The 21,225-nt window shown below is 30.9% G+C and overlaps 1 protein-coding gene across 2 annotated transcripts in view; it reads left to right on the top strand.

The window, feature by feature from the left end:
- LOC111029442 (C3 and PZP-like alpha-2-macroglobulin domain-containing protein 8) overlaps positions 1-21,225 on the top strand; it is a 143,239-nt gene that overhangs the window by 111,680 nt on the left and 10,334 nt on the right. For both annotated transcript variants that reach the window (XM_022308443.1, XM_022308442.1), the window contains exon 4: positions 16,099-16,287. In XM_022308443.1, coding sequence (XP_022164135.1) covers positions 16,099-16,287 — 189 coding nt within the window. The remainder of the gene's footprint in view (positions 1-16,098; positions 16,288-21,225) is intronic.

Raw genomic sequence — 21,225 nt, 5'->3', positions numbered from 1 at the left:
AAAAAAAAAAAAAAAAAAAATAGTAATAATAAACAGCTGTAAAATACATATTGAATGAAATGTATGTAATGAGTAGTTTATATCATAATGTGAATATATTATGTTATAATGTATCTCCTATTTTCTTCTTTTAAAATAAAAAATCTAGTTTGATGATCAAATGTTTATAACAGTTTTATTACAAAATTATCGTTTCCAAAAGCTTTACTTTATAATAGTCATATAATTAATGGTTTTAAGATTTCATTATTACGTTATTATATTTAAAAAAAAAGAACCTTTATTTTGCAATAAATCATATTACAATATTCCATCGTATTAGGTTATTTATTTACAATGTCCACAGAACAAATACGCTACATTAAAAGTAAATCATTTTTAATAGTACAGTTGAGCAAATGTAGTAACTCCCAGGAAATATTAAACACAAAATCAATACCATATATTTTTGAGCACTTATAACACAAACACCGAGGAATCAGATTTCGCGCAATCCAATTTGTATTTTCATGAACAAAAAGAAAAAAGCCCCTATCAACAATGAGAACGACTTTAAGTGCATATTATTTTGTTTAAAAACAGTTTAATATGAGGTTAAATTCGGATACAGTTACGTTCACTGTACGTTTGCTTTATATTTTTGAAATAAACAGCTTGATATAAACAGTATTACGTCGAAACGTGATCTAATAAAGGTTAATATTTTTCAACTATCAAATTTCTTTGTACTCATGCTCGGTTAGTATCGTGTATGGGATAATTAAAGGTGGAAATGCAAAACTCATCAACTCATCCTGTCTCCGATATAAATGTATAATATTATTGTGATAATAATCTACAGACGTGCCTCGATCGATTATCTTAAAAAACCGGTCGAGTATTAAAAAACTGAGCATGTATCGGATATAGGTCTACTGGTCTACACCACATATTGTCGGTGTATGTGTTGATAACGATACGTCTTATGATGCCTGGCCATTAGGAAGAAGAAATAATGTGCCCGATGTATATTATATTATATAATAGAAAAATAAAATATACGTTTGATGTATTGCAAAAGTACTTAATATACTGAATATACACAGTGGGCCGCAGAAAGATACGACCGCAAAAATATGACATGATTATAACAACTGCCACCGGTGTACGTTTGGCAAAGTCAATTACCTATTTATTACCATGGTTATAGATTTGATTGATATTTGAAACTTTACGTGTCGGACAGCTCCACAGCCTCGAAGTATGTAGTTTTATTATTTATTTTATCCACGCGATGTGATCAGTCAATATATAATATTAGTTAATGATATATATTATATTATGTAATAATAATTTACAAGCCTACACCGGGTAAGAATTAAAGTAAGCCATCGAAAATTGCGAAAATAGCGAAAATATTTGTGTTATATAATTTTGAATCTTTAAAAAAACAACATGTTTTTTTACCTTTATAGTTATAATTTTTTTTTTTTTTTACTATTTTTAATGACAAAGTGAATTCTACTAATACCTCACTCAAAACAAAAATTTTTTTTGAATACTCAGATGTATAAAAATCAAATTTTGGACGAGTATATTCGAATTATAAGTATTTAAAGTTCAGATGATCCGTGCAGGGGGGTGAAAGGGTGACCCTCAAACATTTTGATCCACTACTCCACTCATCACTCATTTAAATTTTAAATGCTTTATAGCTAATAAACTACATGTCCAAAATTTAATTTTGAGAAGTACATCGGAGTACTCCGAATAATATTCATCTTTAAAAATTCAAATAAAAAATGTACATCATCATTCAAAAAGGTAAACGATTTTTAAAAAACGATAACACTAAAAAATAGTAATAGTATAATTTTTTCCATAAATGTTTTGTCGTGACAATTTAAAATCATATAACCAAAATATTTTCAAAAACGTTATTGATTTCAAAATATTTTTTGTGTCCATAAATGAATCACCCCATAATATAATATTGGTATGTTTGCTCGTACATGTCGTTATAAATTTAACCAGTGCTGTCAGTGTTAGGTACATTTGTAATAAATAATAACTATACTATAATTATCGTAGTAGACATCAGCGAGTATATGTAATTAAAATATGTATTTATTTAAAAGATTTTTTGGAATAATTCTGTCTCATTGCAGAGGAATAATTGAAGAATAATAAAATAAAAAGTATATTGTAGGGAAACACATCGTCGTGTCTCTACGGAATCATTCGACTGGAGGCATCCAGTTAAAGATTTAAATAGTTGACTGCAGTTGAAGTATTGCACGTGATGCATTCGAGTCGTTGTTAGTAATTGCTATTCAGGTGCTCATGGGAGTGTATAATAATGTGTGGCTAATTATTCTTAGTTTGTTGATGATTGTTTGATCTCTGCGCGGAAGTGAATCGTCGGATTATAATATTATTATTATGCCACATAATATTTAAAATATTCTTTCGATACCAAATTAAACACAATTATATCTAAAAATATATTGATGACTGTCATGCACTCAGCACGCGTGTCACAATGGAGTTAAGTTGACCGAAACCACGGTCTTTGGGGCGTAATTAATTCGTAACGTTTCATTTGTTTGTGCTTATTGCGCTGTGTATAAACATGGAAATTTGCATTTCGCCGTCGAATAACTCTACCCGGAAGCGATCCGTTTACAGTGTTAATTGTGTATGGACTAGGAAGTTATTTCTTTTTAAACACCCACGAGTGTCGAACTGTCTAAACGGGGATCAGTTGAGTGTTGTCAAGTTTAATCCGCTTTTGTTCGGCTTAAGTACACATAATATTATATTATACGAATATTATAAGAATAATATTGGTAGTGTATCGATGACGCCAACGACCAGCCCAATGAGCTAGATCGAACAAGAGGCCAACAATTCGAAAACCCTTGTCATAATTCATTAGGTACCTATGTCTATAATCTATAATATAAACGTATCGCGTAATATAATGCATATGCACATAATATTGATATCACAACACGATAAAAATTACAGTATTTTCATATGTAGTTACACGTCACGGTTTTTTTACGATGTGCTCAGTGTTATAATTATTATAGTAAACAAAATACCAATATTACTATAACCTTATAGTGTTAAAAACTTCTGAAGTTCTGAATATTATTAAATGTTCCATATTTATGTTGTTATAGTAAATCATACTAATAATAATATGTTTTTTACTGTACAATGCTAAATAGATTTTAACGTTAAAATCCAGTCGCCATGTCAACAATTATATCTGCAGTGCATTTGGCAATCGCATATAAATTTAGACCATCCGACCATGTAATAAAAGTATTCCTATGCCACCTGCAGCACACCCGACAATTAAAATTATACGGACCTTAATACCTATATGAAGTATAAAATATATAAATATAAAAACAATAATAGTAATGAGTATATTAGCGATTATAAATAACACACGCCCGACAATGAACGAGAGGCGATGAAAATGCTTAAAGTATAATAATAACAGACATATCACATATCGCATTCACATTTATAATATTATTGTGAAAAATATAATGATCGCCAATCGGTCGTATATAATATTATTATCATAACATGCGTGGTGGGTGAGCTCTTTATTCTAGAAAATCAGCGTTTATTTGACAAACAAAACATTTGCGCTACGTCATAAATTATATCCAATCGTTCGAGTGGAATGTGTGCGCTGCATGTGTGTGTTAGAAATTATAGATGGGAATATGGGATAGAGAGAGAGAGAGAGAGAAAGAACGATTATAAATAAAACTGACCTCATTTGGATGCCAAAACCAACACGGTGTTTACAAACAAACGTCACGCCGCCCCACTATATTATTATTATTATTATTATTATACATATACAACGTCGTGTATCAGCGACTGATATTTTGTTTTATGTGCGCTATTATTATTACTATTATTTTTCGAGCTCATCATATTATTCGTTCGTGCAGACAATTAAAACGTCTATGTATGTACCAGCACACATTCCCGCTTTGTACACTATACCACCCGCACTGGGAATATAATTTGATTCCCGAAGCTTTTCGAACCGATCCCTACTATAATATACGTGCGTACCATGATATAATATATCATCCATTGTACACGCATGTATATGGTTTCGAACCCGAAACTTCCACGACATCATCGAATCTCTGCAGTATTTATCATCAACATTACTTCGCAACCTATGCATTAACTATGAAAATAAAACGGAATATTATAATAATTATAGGCACGTTTGAGGCGTACATAAAATATACTCACATAACACAGAATGAATTCCTATGAAACCTCGTTAAATCAGCACAATATCCAAAGGCAATAATTATACATCTACTTGAAATTGGCACTGCAGAGTTGCCACAACAATCTAAATCCATTCCAACAAACTCTTTTCGGAGTTATTGGACAGTTGTTGGAATTTGTTGGACACTAAATTAAGTTATTTAATTCCTAAGTTTATAGTGTCAACTACATGACCAGCTCTGCATATTCAAAAAACACCTTAAAACTGTTCCAATAATGCTCATATAACATTTATGAACAATTGTTGGTCAATTTTAAATACAATAAATTTATAATTAAAGTATATTATATATATAAATAGTATATATATTATAGTTAAAATATAACAGAATTAAATATCAATTATTCAATATTGCACTGTATTATTAAAATAAAATACAATTGATTTTTAATATTTTATATTACTATATTTTGGAAAACTAGTTTTTTTCGGTAGGTCATTGAATGCCATCACCCACCCAAAATAAGTAAATTTGTGCGTCACTTACTTCAGACGATATCTTGATCTGACTAAAGATGAAATGAAAATCGTAGTTGAACGACATCATAATCAAATGTTTTATTGCCAAAACAATGGGAAATGAAGTTAGAATTTCTAAACCAAAACGAAAACTTGATAAGGATTGAATCGACAAAAATATAAAACAATTAACGTAATATATATTATGTACATTCGATAATAACTAAGGTTCTGAAATATTAAATATCATAAGGAGGGATCGTGTCCCTCCATCACACGAGTGATTCTTAACATTATCAATACCATTATGGCGACACACCGTGCAAATATCATCGTCAGTGTTTTTTCATCATTTTATAATATACATTATTGGGACACGCTTTGGGCCTATTTCATGTAATGGTAGTCTTAACTCTTAAGAACCCCACATGCCCTAGTCCATGACTAGAGTTGGAGCAACGGAGCATTAATCGTATGATATTATTAATACTGCTTGACGTTTTAGTCTTATATTGTTTATATGATGAAATTAAATACGTCTCGTCTATTTATTACCGCAGTACATTTAAATCCTATCATCCGCCACTGGTGTAGCCGCGGGGTCACACTCGGTCTTCTCTTGATACGACTGCAGCTCGGCGACGAATCCCGTCGGTTCTCGGAGCGCGGTGACAGGACATATTTCACGTACCGACAGATCATTATTCAACCACCGATTGTCAACCATCCCTTCCGCAGCCACCCTACGTTCCAAAGTCTCCCCTCCCCCTCACAGCCGTCACAGTAATGCCGTAATGGATGCCTCCACTCCACCACTATATTTTCTGCAGGTGCGGTGTTCAGACCGCAAACGTATAATATATAATTCCCGTATAATATATAATGACGACGACAATGTTTCGGAAAATAATCATTCGACGTGTGTGTACGCGTTTGGCATAGTTTTTGTGTTGTATCATCACGTACTATAGTATCCGTGAATAGTATAAATAAATCAGGACTATTGCATATTACAATATTAAAAATCAAATCAAATAATATAATTGATTAATTTATAACATAATACATATTTTACTGCATATATATGTGGGGGGGGGGGTAGGCTTTGTCAATAATAACCGATTAGATACTATATTATAGTTCAGAAGTTCAGTTTGTTTCTAGTTTATTCAAAATCGAATGATATAGGTAAGAACGAATACAATATTTCGTCCATAATAACAACTTACCTTTACACGTCTGAGTACCTTTCATCGCTGTCTTATTAGTAATCACCACCTCATTAAAAGCACGAGCATGAAATTTATCTTATTTTTGAATTAAGAAGTTAATTTAAAAATACAAAAATACTCAGTAATATAGTGAGCATAAGGTTGGATACACGTCCATTGTTTACGGAATGTATACATACATCGTATACTATAATTACATTAGAAAAATAAATTTGATTTTTTTCAGAAATAATAGAATCATAACTGTCACGATAGTTTAAAATTTTTGAATAGATATTCAAAGCGCCGTACTGTTGAGTGCTATTTGTACGTGTAAAACATATTTTGAAAAAACGCAATCTAGCTCATAGTTCGATAAATGAGAATACGATCCTCAGTAAATGAATCTTGACCACTGTCTGGCACAATATTACAATAATAATTTTACAAAAACTCTAAAATATAATAAACCTATAAGTAACTATGCAATTTCAAAACATGAAAAACGAGTGCATTGTATTAAAATAATCTCAATAACTTAAACTTTATTTGTAAGAGAAATATTCACTTCCAAAACAAGTGCATTTTGAAGATTAATCAAAGTTCTTGAAATTAGACATAATTGTTACTATGTATCTCGTGTCTGTGTATTTCATCGTTTACCATGAGGCAGACTATCACATTAATAAACCTTCACTCAACAAAACAAATCCATAAAAAGTCTAAATACATTTTCTCGACTTGTGTTAAACGTGAAGCTTTAAGGCAAACACCATTATTTTGTAGACAAAAAAAAAATAAACATGGTATTATAAAAATTCGTTTTTCATTTATAACCGATATCCATATTACCGCGTTTACCATGCTTAGACACTAAAGCGATAAATGGCTAGATAAAAACTCGGAATATTATTCGGTACTTTTACGCCTAATATTTAAAACTTATGCTTCATAAAATGTTTTAATTTGTGATAAATATTATTAACAATAAACCAACAGCTATAGAACTCATATAATATTCTAATCATATAAATGTCAATAATAATCTGAATTCTGAATAGCCGAAAAAATAATAATAAACGAGTACCTAACAAGATTAATTCAAATTAAGTAGCCGATGACCAACAACTATAACTGAACAAACACATTGAAGAAAACTCGAAGGTTAACGAAATTTATTATTATGAAAAACGTATTTACTACTTCGTATTTATTTACAATGTTAAATAATAATTTTTATTTTTCAAAGAGTTGTTAAATAATATTAATTTTATGAAATTAAAATAAATTAAAAAATCGTTAGTAAAAGCTGCTCTCTCGTATAAAATACTCTTTTTTCTTTCATAGTTCATTGTGAAGGACCTACTCGTTAAATATAGTACCAATTAAATCGATTAATATTCATTATTTTTTTATATTTACAAAAATATGAAAAATGAATTACGTATAATGTTGCGCATGTCGATATAATAATCAGCAATATTATTAAGTAAATTATTTAACCTGATAATATTTTTGTTGTATGATTAAAGATTAACGATTTGAATGTTTTCAATATTTCTATTTAATTTTAGAGTTTACAATAAATTGTATTCGAGTATCTAAATTTAAACATAAAATTAAACATTAAAAATAATTTCGTTTGATGTATAAAATATATATTTAGTGTTTATATTTTATAAACAATTAATTAATACATTTAAACCTTATGATATTATTTGAATCAATTGATTAAATAAACAAATAAAAATAATCAACAAATTGGTATATTAGGTTTGAAAATGTTGCGCCGTTGATCAGTTTGAGTATAAAATTATATAATTATTGTATAAGCTATGGTTAACGATTTGAATGTTTTCAATATTTCTATTTAATTTTAGAGTTTACAATAAATTGTATTCGAGTATCTAAATTTAAACATAAAATTAAACATTAAAAATAATTTCGTTTGATGTATAAAATATATATTTAGTGTTTATATTTTATAAACAATTAATTAATACATTTAAACCTTATGATATTATTTGAATCAATTGATTAAATAAACAAATAAAAATAATCAACAAATTGGTATATTAGGTTTGAAAATGTTGCGCCGTTGATCAGTTTGAGTATAAAATTATATTATTATTGTATAAGCTATGGTCAATTCGAGAAAAAACACAATTTCATACATTTTGTTAAATTTTAAAAATAAAACATGTTTTTTTTCATCCATCAACCATATTTCTGTGGTACAATTTATCTTAGCCATTGTAACTTGATGACATTTATTACAATATTCAAATATATTAAATCAAATTTATAACGGGGATATAAATTACATAAGAGTATTATATATCTAGGTAAGATCTGGGATAATTTTATAATAGGTAAGTGATACCTAAGAGAGGATTTTACTATTTTGGTATTATGCCCTAAGTCTAAATGAACAAAACCGAGCTCCCTTTTTAAAAATCATCAAAGTTTTATAATTTAAACTTTGATATCGTTATGTTTTAAGTAGAATTAGCTATGTTACCCACGTTAAATATTTGATATAATTATAAAAAACACTTTTTCGATTGGTCACAGAAATTCCCAGCTGACGGGAGTACCTATGTAGAATGTTTTTTTTGTTTTTAAACATATTTTTCGCTCACCCTGAAATGTATGAAAAAAAAGTTGTAGAATTCCCACTACCCCTATAAACATATTTTATAGTTTTGCACAAGTAAAGTTTTTACAAATAATATTCATTAATTCAGAAGTATTTTAATTCGTTAATAATTAATATTGAAATTGATATAGTACAGTATTTGTGTGACAGTTTTTTTAAAAGAATATGTAGATACTAATAATTAATAATTAAAACTTTCATAATACAAGGTTGAATGGGGTATTAATTAATGTATTCGAAAAAAACTATGCCAAATTTACCATTAATAATTTCCATAAATTGAAAATATAACTAAACATTATTGATGAAACCCAGTGCAAAGTTTTTACCTAATATGTGTTTTCTATTTGTATTTATGTTTAAAGATATCTATGTATCTACATTGACTGCTCATTAAACCATGATCACATTTTTAATATCAAACAAATTGTGATCTTTTAATTCAAAATGTGAAAAAAATATTACACTATGTAACTTTCTTATGTGTAAGCACTAAGTTTCGATATATGAACTACGAAAAAAAATGTTTTATAATTATAAATTGTTATAACTTGGATAAAATAGTAAAAACCTTGTTGCAAATTACGAGGTTATATGGCTCAAAATACTTGCCAATAGGGTCAACAGTAAATTTGGAGAAAATAGAATTGTAGCTTAATCCAGTCATAACGTTGTTCCTGTATTTAAGACTTAAAGATCTGAATGCAACTAATAATTTAAATGTTTTGATTATCTCCTTAAATCGTTTCAAACGAACAAATATCGTTTGTATCGTGTTTGAGAGAGTTAAATCGTATTACAATATGAAGAAACAACAATTATCGAGACATTCAAAACCGACTTTTCTAGAATTATGTATATTAAAATTATTTAATATAATATATACACTACACCTAGAATAAAATTTTAAACGATTACAGGTTAACGTTGTGTGTGTTGCACGTTGTACTAAACATAAAATATATGATATAAAATTTCAGTCAAAATGTTAATGTTTCAGAACACAACATATACGCGATCACCATATTTATTATATTCGTTAGTCGTTATGAGCTCCGGTGTTAAAATTATATGCACATAAGCGAGCGCCTTAACCTATAAACACTTCTATTACACAAAACCGCGTGCACATTTACATTTATATAAGCAATTAAAACGTTATCATATCATAATAATATTATATAATATTATAATATTATGATAAACTTTAATGTATGCATGATATCACCGTAATAATATTATACGGTATATATTATTATGGACAGTAGTGCACTTTAGGGCTTACAAGCGCCGCGGCCACCGATCAGCCACCCCCCCCCCACCCGGTCCACGCATATTATATACGTGAGAGATATAGAGTGTATGGAGATTATGACCGCGTACGTCGGTCAGTCAGCCGTTTAATGGGATTTTGGCTCGGCTGCTCGGGGGATGAACTTAACTCTCCCGCCCGCCGCCGTCAGGGCCACCCCCGATTTAACCGTCTCTCCCATCCCCCCTTCCGGTATAATGTGGGCTCCGGTGAGGGGCGGTGGAGCTCTCGCCCACGTTGCCTGCTGCACAGTGGGATATACATCGCGGCGGTGGACTACCGCGGCATTCAATTACCCGGTAACTAGTTTAAAATCGACCGAGTAAAGTATTATTACCCACATATTACAATTATTATTATTATTATTATCATCATATACTCTGGAGGTGAGAAGCAGGGGTCGGTGCGATTCGTGTGTGACGCTTTATTATTATTATTACTATTATTACAATATATACGAATCACTCTACGGTCGACTGTAACGACTGTAGTGGTACAGGACAGAAGGGCCCAGACACGATTTAATATATTATATATATATGTGTGTGTGTGTGTGTGTGTGTGTGTGTACGTACGGCACACGATAAAAAGGCAATTGGATTTCTAGAAGAGCTCCCCCTGAGAAATTGATATGTCCACGCCTTGCGGTTCGGATAAAAACGCCGTTTCGCCGAGATTTTATCTCATATATTATTATATTTTTTCCCCCTTTAAAATACCTTTTTTCGCACGTAACAACCAATCGCTATATACTTATTTATATATATATATATAAGAGCGTGACATTTCGTTGACTCCTATAAGATTAAAAAAAAAAACCAATTGGATCAATCTGATAAGTCAATCAAAACAAAATTACTCTGTCCACAGTCAATGGTAATTCATTTTTGTTATTTTTATTTCCGACAAGTTTATTATTATGTTATAATGATGAAAAATACAATGACATTAAATATTTTAAAATGAATCCATGAGTTAAAATTAAAATGTTTAGACACGTCATATCATATCAAATGATATATAACGAGTAGATGATCTAACGTAAGACACTCTTTCAAAAACCATTGAAAACATGTTTTAAAATATTTTTTACACAGTTTTGAGTCTGAGTCTATATGAAATAATATTTTTCTTCTTAAAAAATATTTTATTTTTATTTATTAAATGCTCTACTGTAATGGCAGCATGAAATTATAATTCCTTATTCCAAAGCAAAATATTTTTTGGATTACTTCAATATATAAAAATCTAATTTTGGAAGAGTATAGTTTATGAGTTAAGTATTTAAAGTTTGGATAAATGGAGTAGAGAAGTGCTACATAGATACCCCTCAAAATGTTGATCCACAACTACTTCGCTCGTCTAAACTTTGAACACTTATAAAGTTATAACTAATAAACTACTTGTCCCAAATTTATATTTTCAATCATTATTCTGCTTTCGGAGTATGTAATTAATAATTTAAGCTGTCATTTAAAGTGTTAAAAAGTGAAACAAACGAAAACGAATAAAAATAGTGAAAAATACAATTTCCAGAAAATGTCTGTTGTAATAACTATTTAAAATTATGTAAAAGAATTATTTTCAAAAAAATTAGTGTTTTAATAATAAGTGGCTTTATACAACTTAACTAACTAAACTTATTGCTATATGGATCACCCGTATAACCTACTTAATTCCTTTTATCAAGCCATAATATTATAGAATTATGATTATATATAATTATATAAAATAATATAAAATATTATTTTCATGTCTATTATAGTAGTTATCAGTTTAATTGTCATAGCGTTGTAAGCTTAACCCTGTTTTAGATATATCTAGTTATTATGTATGCAATTTTCACATAAATTAAAAAATTTTATCATAATTAACAATAATTTTAAAAATTATTATGATTTACGAGGTAGATACCGGAAAATTAATGCCATGTTAGAAATGTAGCTAAATTGCCTATCAATGACGCCGTGTTACAATGGTTTATATTGATATTATACATGGGACTAACTTTATAAAAATTACTTCGATGATGGTATTCGCAGAAAAATATGAAAAAAAGAAAAGGCCACGTGGACTATGCATGTTCTGAGAATATTTAAAATATTCTTTATATCATAGATAGAAGAACGAAAAAAAATTCCACGAACATCCAATAATAATATGTTCTACCTAGAAATGGGAATTCATCAGATTTTATTATATGTATTATCAGACTTTTACTGATTACTATAAGTATCAATAATACAATTTTATGTGTTCGTATTTTCGTTCAATAGATTCTAGAAATGGGAATTGAAAGCGAAAAAGAGGTTAATCGGAGTTGGTTTTTTTCGAAATATATTACGGCATTGTCGTAATTATGCTATACTTCGCATATTGCATACTTCTCGATAAAACCCCGACAAAAGCTGCCGAGTGAATAGTTGACATGGCGCCGACGATATTATAAGTTATATAGGTATATGTAGCTGGTATGTACAATGTGTTCCCGAGAGAAACGCCAAGCGGGCAAAGTCCTCGTCAAGTGCACCTGCGACGGACACACGTACAATAATAATAACAATAGGCAATAACAATACGACGCTAACAACAATATATTGTATATACATCCGGTGATCGAGACTGTGGGTCACGGAACGAAAATCCAAACAGTTATATTTACCGAAGGGAGGGGGGGGAGAGGTGTGCTGTGGAAGATCGCGGACTATAATTGGAGATGAGGGGAAGAGAGAGAGTGTGAATCTCAAGTTTGTGCAGGTGTATAAAGGGTAGTGGCGAGGGGGGGGGGGGTAGGGCAAAGGTCGAATATCGTTTTGCCCACCCCCTCCAGAGTTCCGCAGGTCTCTTGCGTTTATATGCTTTATTTTAAGCAAATATGACGTGCTGTATAATAATATAATAAGGTACTAATTTATAATATTATATAGCTAAGGACAGAGTGAAAAACGACAGGGACGGGACCAGAGTATAATGGTCGAATATCATCATTGCGTTATGTTTTCTGTCCCTCTCTTTCCCTCACACACACGTGGCGTAGTCCTCGCTGTACACATAATAATAATAATATATTATACTATTCGAATTGCTCGGGTGTCTTGAAGGGCTCGCGTGGTCCTTGTATTCCTTTTGTTCTTGGCTCATACTACTGTGATATTATTATAATATAACCTCTTGTGCATACAATAATACAGTGTGTGTCACCACTCACCGTTACTCTAACTCCCACACTCGCCCCGTTCGTTTTCACCACCCCTCGTCCTAGGTACCGCTCGTTTCCCTCACTCCGCACGCACACAATTCTTTTTCATAGTTTCCCAGGCATAACATCACTTATAATAATAATAATAATAATAATAATAGTATAATGAACCAAACTGCGTAAGTCTTGAATACCACGCCGTAATAATACGCGCACGTTCTACGAGAAGTACCTATATGCTTACTGCTCGCGGTACTTTCAATACAACCACTATAATATATAATATGATACACAATACCCGAATACCGGTATAGACCGCACACACGCAATGCGGTACACCATTTACAACCCAGTTCGCGGGTTGACATTATATTTGTGTGTGTGTGTGTGTGTGTGTGTGTGTGTGTGAGTGTTTTTCACCTACTGTGTAACGGCCGGTGCGAATAACGATAGACCGCTGAAAAGACGAACGGGATTAATGATCTCTGATTGTACGCGTATAGTGCAAACCCTAAAACGCCAAAAAGACGTCGGTGACGACGACGATATATCGTAAATGCGCACACACATACACGAAACCTTCGATACCTATACACCTATACGAATAGTGCGTTGTGTGCGAGTGTAAAAGAGAGTATTTAGAGAGAGAGAAGGTGTTACGATATAATGTACAAATATATGTATATAATATATATATATATATATAATATGTATATGGTCGTATGCCACGGCCGTGAGTCGGGAAATTAATGACAAAAAGCGCTTTACGCCCAATTGGCACGGATAGTTAAACTTACACTCACGAGAGTTTGTCAGACGTCAAAACGCCACCACTCCTCCGATCACCCTCCCGCAAACCCCCACTATACTTTCCCCCTCGAGATTTGAGGGGAGAGAGAGAGAGAGAAAGAGAGAGAGAGAAGGAGAGAGAGAGAGAGAGAGAGAGAGATGGAGTAGAGAGCGGGCGAGGCGTGGAAGGAGGGGGAGATGTGTTTTGCGGAGAAACTTTATGATTAGTTCGCGTGCCACCCGCCACCGCGTGGAAATACTCTTTTTTGTTTTGCCATTTTTTTTCCTTCTAGTCGGCTGGTTGGTCGGGATCAACGACGGCGACGGAGCCGGATATTATATTAATCCTTAGAGTTATATGAAACGTTTGGTGCAGCGACGTCTCTCGCGGCGCACCGGTTAAACGCGGTTTGGAAACTGAGTTCGCGGAGAGAAAGTTTTCGTGCTACCACCGCGATTTAATCCGTCCCCTCCTCGCAGCCGTCGATTTTATATAATTTAATACTATTACGATACTGTATACCACTATACCCACCTGACATAATATTATTACGTCAAATTATAGTGATCGGTGGTATTGTATAATAATAAATCGGTGGTTTACACATAATATATATATACGTAAATTGTAGTAGGAGACTATGATTGCTCTAAATCGTCGATAATTTAATCTATCCACCGAAAATCTCATCAGTAAAATTATGCTCACACCAATGCTATAAACCGTGTATATTTATTGAAGTTGTTGAACAAATATAGTTACGATAAAACACCCAATTTTCGTGAACGGGATTTAGGAGATTTGGACTTTAAAACAAAATAATGTCAAACGAGTAATGGTGTTTCACATTCACCGTTCATGGAATATTTTCACGACCTAGACAAAAGATACGTAATCTTTTGGCTAAAGAGCCTCTTATTATTTTTAAAATGGACCACAGTCGTAGATTGTGATGAAATCATTTATTAAATGATTAAAACTCTGTTTAAAATACATTAAAGAAGCTTATCACGAGCATCAAATGAATCAAAGCGGAAATAATATCTACTACCATATAGCGTATATCATTATGAATTGACGTATGAAATTTCAATTTTCAGAAAATTATACTACCAATTTTACACTCGAGGTGATTGAATTTTATGAAACTAGAGTGTTTAATACTCAGCGGTTTTAATACATTTCGATTTTTGTTATAAAGCTGAAATTAAAAACCAATATTGAATGTATAATAAATCAAATCTGAAAGGATTAAAATTGTATAAAATAACTTATCAATAGTGTGTATCAAGAATAAGTCAAAATCTTAATTAGCATTCGAACCAGGTTTCAACAGAAAATCTTCCTTGAATGCTGATCAAATTATTCAAATTTCTAAAAGATGCGTCTGAACGTTCTAAAAGTTGAAAAACACATTCTACGTTGTCAGTTTACCGGTGACCGAAAAAACTTATAAGTAAATTCCATAGCACAACCAGTGATAGGGTGGAATGGTGTATCCCCCAGATCGTACACTCCACCTTATTATGCCGAATAAAACGATATTTTATTATTCAATCTAAATCATAAAATGGATAGTTAATATTTTCAAGTAATAACGGCTTTTAGATTATAGATCGATTTTGTAACACAGCGGATTTCGTCACTTTTAGGCTGCCAAACCACACTAATCATTTCCGCACAACAACGACACTAAAAATAAATACATAACGTATATATTTATATAATAATATAGCAATAGCACTCCCTGTAAGCTCCAGTTGTGTCATGAAAGTTAAGTTATAAATCAAAATTTATGATAAAATGTAATAAATTAATATTTAATTTTTCACATAAAACTGCTCCTATACAATTATAGTTGAACATTGTGATAGTGGTCTTGCTATTTGCCACAGTATTTTCAGATGATATTACGTTAACATCTTGTGTTTTAATATTATGGTTCACCTGTTGAAGGTATCAAATTATTATGTCTATAGATAAAAAAAATTGGACACTGGTGTACAAAAATGTATCATAACTGAGCATATTTAGGTCGTAAGACATGAGCTTAGTATTTTGCAGGGTCGGGTTTGCCCAGTAAAAATTTAATAAAATACGAAATATTATGACAGTCTTTATTTGAATCGAGATGTTGTGCATTACAGGTGACGGAATCATCCCACTGACGGTGCCTACACAGACGCCGGACACTTGTTACCTGCAAACGCTGACCGACTGCGTGAACGGCACGACAAATTGCACGCTCCAGACCACGTCTCGGCTACGATTGGTCGGATCGGTGCGAGACGTAGTCGTGCAGACTTCCAGCAAGTTCTACAAGCCAGGAGAGACCAGTGAGTGGCTTATTGATAGTAACATCATACCATAATATTATTTTACTTAAACATTATTTTTCTCAACCACGCAACCTTTGTGTTTGATATGAAGTGATAATTAGTTTTGAGACCAAAATATGTACGTCCATCTAATTAACCTTGATCACAACTAGTACTTGATTTAGGGACTGGGCCCCCAATTCTCCAACTCCGATTATTTTTATAACTTCTGGAAATGCAGGGTTGCGTAAATCGTGAATTTTTCGGTTGTACTTCTATTAAACGTATACAATCTAGTGCTTAGTCTCGTGTTACACTAAAAATATTAATTAAAGGGTACACAATATATTTCAAATCCAACATACCATAGGTACCTGGTATTGGTATAAAATGCACTGATAATACTTTTCTCGGTATTGGTGAAGTACTTTGTTTTACCTTCACTTTGATACAGTATATATTATAGTTGCCTACCTATTTTAAATTCTGATAGGAATGAATAATGCATAATAATTGTGAGTAAAAATAAAATATATTTACATTTTCGCTGGGTTTAATAATATATATTAAATAGTTGAATCACGCCTGTAATCCAGAAAACAATTTAATCCTTTTTTCGCCACAGCCTGATATTTGTATATTTTTATTTAAAATTAAAATGTAGTAATTAATTCTTATGAACCTTTGTCGCATTTAATCATCAAGCTAAATTAAAAATACAAAACTATTTAGTTATATTTTTAAGAATAAAAAAATATGTATTATTAAAATGCACACAATGGTACAAAATTATTTAGATTCATAAACATGAAATTACCTTCTTAATATAATAGGAATCATAATGTAAGTACAATTACGAATATTATATTAATTAAAGACTAGCTGATGGTGAAATACTAAAAAATATTTCCGTGGTAACAATGTATAATTCGTACAATATTTAAAATGCGTTTGAAAAAAATGTATAAGCTCCCTTGAAACACAATGTAAGTAAAACAAAATAACTCTGAATTACCCTACACATACTTTAACAATACTCTCTTTATATCATTTCTATCCTAACGTGTATTCATGTGTGTGTGAGCCTGAAAATCCCATCTCATGTTATAAATTCCACTGGAGTAAAATGTATTTTTTTTTTCATATCGTGACCTCCTTTTATAACGTCCAGTTAAATCCTACAAATTGTGTTACACGAAGGTAACACTGAAATCTAAAAGAAAGGAACAAATATTTTTTTCAGACCATAATATTTTTGTTAAACTGCCTCATAGGATTTTGGTATAATCCACTGTTTATTTGAATTCAAATAATCGTTCATGTGACCATCTCTCTCTCTCTCTTTTTCTTTCATTTTTGGCTCAATTCCCAAGTATAAAAACAAAAACGTTTACCATGTTAAATAAAGAAAACAGCAAACGGGTATCGTGGATAGCCTTAAAGATTATTAAAGCGGCTTTTGTAAATAAGAGCTGGCCCCGGGCAAAATGTTCAAAAGCATCTGACATTTGTTTGTCCTGTGCCCGTGGGGTGCCAATTGTATAAGCCCCAAACAAATGAGAACGCTATGCGTGAGTCCGATTTTAATGGGTATAATGGAGACGTTTATTTTATCTTTTATCAGCTTTAATCGTATTCAACGGAAAATTCTATTCAGACTTAAAAAGTGGCTTTCTCGTAGATCTCTTAATTAAATCACATAATAAAGTTATTGCTGCATTAAATATAGTAACACATGATATTCAAAACATTTTCATAATAACGATGAAGAATAATGAAACAAAATATTCTGGTCTTCAAATAAAATTAAAAAATGTCCCATTAACAATAATTTATATTAATAGTAAAAGTTAAGTGTAATACATAGCATTGTAATCCATTAGCATTGTAACGAATGTAATCCATGCGAATTTTATGGAAGAATGTTAAGAGAACTGTAATAGTTTTATCTTAACTTTTCATCAAGTATAATTTTTATTTTAGTTTGCTTCATTTATGTGGTTAATTATTACCACTAGGCTAATTTTAAATTGAATTTAAAGAAATAATTTATTTACTTTGTTTATCATTAGGCGAAATGTCCATCTACTCTCTAGAATGACCCTTATTCATTATCTTTAGTTATGTTGAAAACTAAACTTCATTATTACGTATTTATAAAAAGGACATACATGAAAATATAAACAAACAAGTATTTTATAACATTAAACACCCAAACTGATAATAATTTACTATACAATTATCGACTGACAATAACTATACTATATTATACATTATAATTATTTTGCTTGAATATCGTACTCAAAATTGAAAATTTGATTAAAAAGAATTTATAGATTTACACAAACGAAAGTCAATTTAGTAAATGTAAATAATAGTGATAAAGAAGTTTACTCCCATCGCGATAAAATTCTGTAACTATACAATATGCATAAAACACATTCTTATATCGAAAATATGCAATTGTTTCTCGTATATATTAGGTATATATAAATTTAAAAATACATTCTATGTTAGTTTAGATGATATGAAATGTTTTATTTTTAGTTAGCGAATTCATTAGGCTAGCCGAAATATCACTTTGCGGGATCACTGGAGCAAGGATTAGACTAAATAAAGATTGTTATTGCATTAATATTAAATTGTTTTTATGTAATAAACTTATCCACCAAAAATTATAGGGAGCGGCATATATACCGTGTCTATCATACTTAATGTTATTTATTGTAAATTATTCTAAAAATTGACTTACAATAAGTTAGATCTACTATAATAGTATGCTGGGTTAAACTTGAATTAAACAAATTCCTCATGCATATTATAATATTATGAAAATACACAAAATAACGCCTATCATGTTAATTGAAGCGTATGAATCCACTGTCTATATATGCAAAGAACCTGTGATTAATATAGGTGAAGTTAAGTGCGTCTAACCCTGAAGCGTCACACAATCGGATCGTAATCCTCGGGAAATAAGCAACACGTTTTGTAGGACCGGAAATAATTCAGCCCACTAATAAAATACTTTAATTCCTTATTGGGTTTTTAATGTAAATATTTCAATGTTGGTAGGTACGAGAATCGTTCTGTTGGTGTCATGTCATTTTGCACTCTGCCATTAACAATACGGGTACTTGTGGACAGTGGCGAGCCCAAAACCTTAAATTTGACGAAGCTGAGTTAAATTTTCAAAGGGGTAGTGAAAGTGGCGATAAAATCTATGCTAAGGTCCAGTCCCGACCCTTTTGGCCACAATATATTTACATCATAACTTAGCCATAAATTAATAATGTATAGGTATTAGTGTATATTGGTGGGTGGCGGTGATGGTGGTAGTAAAAACTTAAATGTCAAATTTTGTGATTTAACATCAAAGTTCAGCCCTTAGCTACTCGTGTAAGATAACATGTTAATGGTTTGGTAGTGAATCAATGGCATGACAAATAAAAAAGCCGGTCAAGGTACTAGTTTTTCTAAGACTCTTCGGGTTCCATGATTAAACTCTATCGTCAATGTGGAAAAAGGTTCGGAAATCATAGTTTTCAGTTAAAACTTACCAAAGACAGAAATTATTAACTTATTGCTCGTTATAATATATACATAAAGTAGATCACAGTCAACGAATTTAAACGTTTTAAACTTCAGTCGAGACGGCTGACTTTATACCGAGGTAGAGCCGGTGTAGACCGCTAAGTGTGTGACCCTGATATATTCTTTCGGTCAGTCTTTTTAACCGAATTTCTCCAAGTTCAATGCACCATCTTCTTCTTAACGATTTTTATTTTTTATATAAAATCATTTTCAACTTGCCATTTTCTATGTGTCATTAATAAGAGGAATAACCAGCCTCTGGGTGGCAATTTTTCGTATGAAGTTATGAACATAATAATAACGTTTATAACATGCTGTAACAGATATTATAATCTTGTTGGAAAAGTTTTTTTTTATTAATCTCGTGGCTATGCATCGGTCATGTAACAACCAGTTGAAAATCACTGTGTCCCGAGGGCTGTGATCATTTTCCTTGATAGCAAAATAATATGTTGAGTTTTTACAGTTTATTTTATATTTCCTATTTAGTTATATAACATTACTTTCAAAAATTAAAATTTACCAATATAGCTATGAGAGGAGGGACGACGTGACAAATAAATTATCTATCATCAGTTACAGAATAAGCATTTGTTCTGGAACCAAAACAGATTAAGTAGAGATAACTAAACAAGACAAAAAATTAAGAATAACTACATACAACTATAGAAGTGAATTCCATCTCATTGACCAATACTTTCATTTATACAAGGAAATATAATATAACCTATACTACCTATATTATATAGGTAGTATAGGTAGCTAACTAATATAATAATTATTATTATGGGTGCAAACGTATTAGAACATAATAATGATTAATGAGAACACAAAAGACCACGTAAAGATATTTTTCATTAAATAATTATTTTATAATATAAATGTTATATACATATTCTGTGTTTTGGGTGTTCTCTATATCACTAATTTCATAAACTTTTCAGAACAGTAATGTAATGAACAAGTTTTCTAAGTACATACATGGTATCTTTAACAACTATACAAATTCACTAATCAGAGCCAAAGTTCATATAATTAATTATTCTATGTTTTATTCATGACTTGAATGTCTTAGAGTTATTTCACTAAAAAGTCAATTTACACAATAGTTAAATTTAAAATCGTTTTAAATAAACTGAAATGAACCACCAATACATATTATTTAACTACGAACATTTAAATATATCTTAAGAAAAAGAATTTAATTCAAACTTCATATTCCATATTATAATATCAGACTTCAAAACTCGAAACAAGACTAAACTAAAACGAAATAATATGTTAAGTGGATTATTAATATATAATTACAAATTATGATTGTATATAGTGACAACAAAAATTAGTAGATAGGTGTACCTATTT

The sequence above is a fragment of the Myzus persicae genome, unplaced genomic scaffold, assembly GCF_001856785.1.
Source record: "Myzus persicae strain clone G006 unplaced genomic scaffold, MPER_G0061.0, whole genome shotgun sequence".
NCBI classification, from domain to species: Eukaryota; Metazoa; Arthropoda; class Insecta; order Hemiptera; family Aphididae; genus Myzus; species Myzus persicae.
The sequence above is the reverse complement of the archived record's forward strand: the minus strand, read 5'-3'. Positions and strand labels throughout refer to the sequence as shown.